Source organism: Elephantulus edwardii, unplaced genomic scaffold (assembly GCF_000299155.1).
Source record: "Elephantulus edwardii isolate Elephantulus edwardi_28Jun2011 unplaced genomic scaffold, EleEdw1.0 scaffold00216, whole genome shotgun sequence".
NCBI classification, from domain to species: domain Eukaryota; kingdom Metazoa; phylum Chordata; class Mammalia; order Macroscelidea; family Macroscelididae; genus Elephantulus; species Elephantulus edwardii.
Genome location: NW_006399966.1, coordinates 170,766 through 176,162, shown reverse-complemented (window position 1 = coordinate 176,162; position 5,397 = coordinate 170,766). Strand labels below are relative to the sequence as shown.

The 5,397-nt window shown below is 43.5% G+C and overlaps 1 protein-coding gene across 1 annotated transcript in view; it reads left to right on the top strand.

The window, feature by feature from the left end:
• Positions 1-1,851, top strand: part of LOC102854219 (translational activator of cytochrome c oxidase 1-like) — an 8,726-nt gene extending 6,875 nt beyond the window's left edge. The window contains exons 4-5 of the mRNA XM_006897869.1: positions 1,176-1,353; positions 1,651-1,851. Of these exons, the coding sequence (XP_006897931.1) occupies positions 1,176-1,353; positions 1,651-1,851 (379 nt within the window). The remainder of the gene's footprint in view (positions 1-1,175; positions 1,354-1,650) is intronic.
• Positions 1,852-5,397: the final 3,546 nt, after the last annotated feature.

The following is a 5,397-nucleotide window of genomic DNA, read 5'->3' as shown; positions in this document are numbered from 1 at the left end:
GGATGCATCCCTGGCGTACGCCCTTCCCAATTTTGAACCATGCAGTGTTCCCTTGCTCTGTTCTGACCACTGCCTCCTGGTCCAAGTATAGGTTTTGCACTAGAATGATCAAGTGTTCTGGGATTCCCATTCTTCTCAGAGTCAGCCATAGTTTGTTATGATCTACCCAATCAAATGCCTTTATGGCAGTTGATCAATCAGGGTGGGATTTACCACAGGTGGGGGTTGTTTGTTTGTTAAAAAAACACTCAAGCAGGTGGGGTTAACCAGAAACTGAGTTTCTGATAACTGGTCCTTTCACATAGTATTTCATTGTTTAACTGTACTATAGAGCTTCTCTATCCATTTGTTTGTTGATGGGCACTTAGTTGTTCCCAACTCTTTGCTATTGGCTATTGTGAACAAAGCCACAATAAACATGGGTGTGCATATATCTGCTTGGGTGGAAATTATGGTATCTCTGGGGTATATTTCCAGTAGAGGAATTGCTGGGTCAAATGATATTTCTGTTTGCAACTTTTTGAGAAAAAAGCCTTCCATAGTGGTTGCACCATTTTACACTCCCACCAACAGTAACTAAGGGTTCCAGTTTCTCCACAACCTCGCCATCATTTGATGTTTGCTGTTCTGTTAAATTTTGCTGTTCTGTCTGGGGTGAGATGATATCTCATAGTTGTTTTCTGACTGCACTTCTTTTAAGACAGATTTTTTTTGTTGTTGTTCTGGAGATTCATGATATATTCTATATTATTCACTAACTTAATCCTCAGCAGAATCCAAATAGTATAATAATTTAATTTCTCTTAATGGGGTCCATACCAAGCAGGAACCAAAAGATGTCTTCATCAAGTATAGAAGAGAATCTTTACGCTTTTATCCCATCCATAGCCATATCATGTCCAAGACTTAAAATATGCCACTGAGACTGGACTCCTAAAGGCACAAGAAGCTCATGAACAAAGTCTTTGTCTCCTCCAAATTCCAATCAGGGCAGAAAATAGAAAGGGATATTCTTGGTCTAGCCTCATGGCCAGGAATAACTTCCATATCTTCTCCAGGAAGAGAGCTGCTCCATATCTGTGCATTTTCCAGAGGCTAGGTGGGACAGAGTCTGGGTTAGAATACTGTGCTTTATGCAGGAGGAGTGTCTCAAGGCCCATTTCCTTTCCTGTCAGAGGGATGATTGCAGAAGGAGCTCGTCACTCCTTTGACAAAAAGGGAGTGATTGTGACTGGTGTGGAGGACAGAGAGAAGAAAGCTGTGAACCTAGAGCGAGCCCTGGAGCTGGCAATCGAAGCAGGAGTTGAGGATGTAATTGAAACTGAAGACGAAGAGGAAAGGAACCTTTTTAAAGTGAGTAAAAAGCCTTTTTGTTTGGCAGACTGCCACGAGGGCAAGAGGAGCCTTGGGAAGGCATAGCTGTCACTTTGTCTCTTCCTGCATCTGGGTGTGGGTGAGACAGAGCTCACACACTGCACAGGCATTTATTAAACAAAGATTGGGTAAGGCCTCTTGCTGAAGATGCTGAGAGTTCAGAAACTGGAAACTGTGTCCTACTAGTTAAGAACTTAAACGTAGTCGTTCATGGCACTATATACTTAATTTTGTTACCTCCTGATTTCTTACCTCTTTAATTTCCTTTATCTCCAGTTTATCTGTGATGTCTCTTCACTGCATCAAATAAGGAAGAAGCTGGACTCCCTGGGCTTGTGTTCCTTGTCCTGTACACTAGAGTACATCCCCAACACCAAGGTGCGGCTGGCTGACCGAGAACTGGAGCAGGCTGCCCATCTCATCCAGGCTCTCAGCCGCCATAACGACGTGATCCACGTGTATGACAACATCGAGTAGCCTGACTGTGTGAGCCCAGACTCCTTCCTAAGCCCACGGCAGCATGATTAGCAACATGGGCTTCTGCTGTATTCTCTGAAGCAGGAGTGGTGTTAACGGGCGAGGAGTAAGGCCAGCATCTGCTGCCTCGAGGCCAAAGGACTCTCTAACCGCTGTGGAGCCTCGTTGTCAGACTCATTGGTGACTCAGGCCTCCTGGACGAGCCTGCTGCCCTTGCTCAGGATGGGGCCAGCTGGTCAGGTTCTAATGGCAGAAGTTAACCATTGCAGGGAATTGAAGGTCTGTGTTTCAGAAATTGCTCTTGAATAATACGTGATTGATCTTAGTTGCTGCATTACTGTTGTGTGGCTGTTGGGTTCTCCTGGGTTTGTGTCCAGCTGTTGGGACCCTGTTGGTTTCCTTTAAGCATTTAGCTTTAATTCTATTATTTCAGCCCTTAGATTGTTTTTATTTATTTTTTTTTCCCCATTGGCCAGAGAAATGTAGCTCTCTGGGCAACATACTATTCTGTGGTATATTCCTGCTCTGATGGCCTGAACCTAGTATTCATTCATGCAATAATACATATGGAGCACCTACTATATACCTGTACCAGGAACTGTAGCTTTCTGGGGCATGAGTGGTCAACCAGTGCCCTGTCTTGGATCCTGCCCCAAGAGATAGATAGACCATCAGAGGAAGGAAAGGACCAGGCAGTATGAGCATCCCTCCAAGTTTTCTTTATGTGACTATTGTGCCCTCTTTCACTGGGCATCTTTATATTTCAGCCCAGTAGAAAGTCAGCAATGAGGGATTTCCCAGGCCAGATTTTGTCAGAGTTCCTGTGTATTCTGAAATTGGTCAGAGTGGGCCTGTCAGTAGCTTGGACTGTTCTTATGAAGAGCTACCCTGAATTGAGTTTGAATTATCTTTGGGCCCTAGAATAATTGATGCCTTTGAATTATAGTGTTGAAGAGGAGTACTAACTATCCCATGAAATGCCAAAAAAAAACAAAACCAGACAGCAATGTCTTGGAAAAGATGATGCAAAAGTGTTCTTTAGAAACAAGGGTGACGAAGCCTTGTCTCACATACTTTGGGCATGTTTCTAGGAGAGGTTATTCCTTGGAAAGGGATGTTATGTTTGGGAAGGTGGAGGGTCAGTGAAGAAGAAGAAGGCCCTCATTAAGATGGATTGACAGTGACTGCAGCAATGGCTCAAGTATATCAGAGTTGATGAGGATGACGCAGCGTAGGACAGGGTTCAGATCTCTTGTTCATATGAGTTGTACTTGACTCGTTGGCACCTAACAGCAACAGCCTCTTTTTCATCCTTGATGATGAGCACTGGAAGCTAGAGGGGAAACAAGGAAGAGGAAAGTGGGAGAGGCTGAGTCAGAAGCCTGGCAGGAGAGAAGCAGGATCCTGGGTGCTTTTTGCTCCCAGCAGTCACTTCTGAGCAGTGTGCAAGGCTCAAAGTGCCAAGCTGTCTTGCCAGACTAGGTCCAGCAGGTCAGGCTGGGGGTCTCAATGGCTTTTTGATCTCTGCTATTTACCTATTTATAGGTCATTAGTGCCATTGCTGAGCTCACAGTAATTTTCCTGAAGGAGCCTCAAGCAAAGATGGGGAAGTGCTAAAAGCAGACTGATTAAAAACTAGAACTTTAGCACTGGGGAAAACAGATCGCTAATTCCACAATGATTTCAGCAGCTGGAAAGCAAGGGCTGGGGTAAAACCAGCAAAAGAACCCACGATCATACCCTATATTCCCTTACCCCATTTTGTAATCATTACTACCTGGAATTTCTTCAGACATTTGATGTCTCATCCAAATGTTTAAATGTAGCACATCTTTAACGTGGGCCGACTTCAAGTTTATTCACCACTTCATAAATTATACTTTCATATGTTATTATGTTTTCTTTTCACTGCAAACCTATCACATAGGCAGGTGAAGTGTTTGCTGCATAAATAATCTCACTTCAAGCAGATGAGAGAAGATAAGGTAGAATATTGCATCTTCTACTGATAAACTTTAGTTTATAAAATAGCTGTATTGAAAGTATTGATTGTAAATTAATTTGGAGAAATGAGAAAATTTGGCCAGAACTAAAGGATCCTGTTCTGGAAGAGAACTTGATAGCTTCTGTGAATAGTCCTCCTCTGTGATACAGTTAACAGGCTTGCCCACTGCTCAGAAGGTTAGAGGTTTGGAGGTTCAAGTCTTCCCAGAGGTGCCTCAGAGGAAAGACCTGCTATAAACTACTTTCAAAATGCCACAGCTTCACATAGAAACAGTCAGTCTAGGGACCAACAGTCCACATGAACTCCAGCCCTCACTGTGCTGAGACCAAGAGAACTGGGTGGTGCCTTGCAGACTGATCTTAAAGCAATCACAGTAGAGGGCCCAGGCCAGAGTGAGATTAAAACATGGAACAAAACTCAAAATCGCAAAAATGCCCAGGCTTGCAACTCAAAATCGCAAAAATGCCCAGGCTTGCTAATAGAGACTCTGATGGAACCTTGCGACTATGGTCCTGAGTCACCCTGTGAGCCTGGCACCAAACTCACCTGTGTGACTCAGGTTGCAGCTAAAACTTTGATAGGCTTATGCGGTGAATATTGACATCAGGGAGGCACTCACTCCTTAGAACTGTCAGGCATGCAAGTGGATAAGAGCAGCATTTGCTCAGGGAAAAAACTCGGAAGGCAGGAAGGGGTAAAATACAAGGATGCATAAAAATGAGAGTCACAGGGAAGAAGTATCATAAAAACCTGTCTGAATTGAAAACCAATTGCTCTGTAAACTTGCACTCAAAGCATCACTTTTTTTAAAAGGTCACAGCATCAAGAAATATGAAGCACTGTTCTGCTCTAAAACACATGGAGTCTGAAAGAGTTGGAATCAACACAAGGGCATCTGGTTTAATCGATTGGATTTGTTAATATAGATTGCTACACAACAATTTTTCTTTTTTTTGTGTGTGTGTGCCCACATTTATTTAAAATATTACAGCATAGCACAAATTTTCTTCAAACAAGGTATTCTCACAGGTCTACAATTAGGCTCCTGTGACTCTGACTCTGCACTGACCCCTGGTGGTAGCTTGCAGTCTTTAACTGATAAGGAGACCTATAAAATGGTCATATCCATATAAATACTACAGTGTCACTAAAATGTATTTTTTTGCGGAATATTTCATGCCACAGAAAATGTTTAAAATATATTAGGTGATTATGGAGCTCTGGTGGCCTAGTGGCAAGAAGCTGCACTCCAGTCCAAGAGGGGCGCAGTTCAAATCTACCAGATGCTGTACTGGAGAAGGAGGGACAATCTCCTCCTGTACCAGTCAGATCCGATTTGATTGTGTTGTGTTGTTGTTATGTGCCATTGATTCACTTGCGACTCATAGCAACCTTATGTACAACAGCCCTAAACTCTGCTCTGTCCTGTGCCAATTGCAGTCTCTGACACTCCCATCCCGATTAACCCAGTCACTGAATCAATCCACCTCATAGAGGGCCTTCCCCTCCTGCGCTGTCCCTCCACCCTCCCAAGCATGATG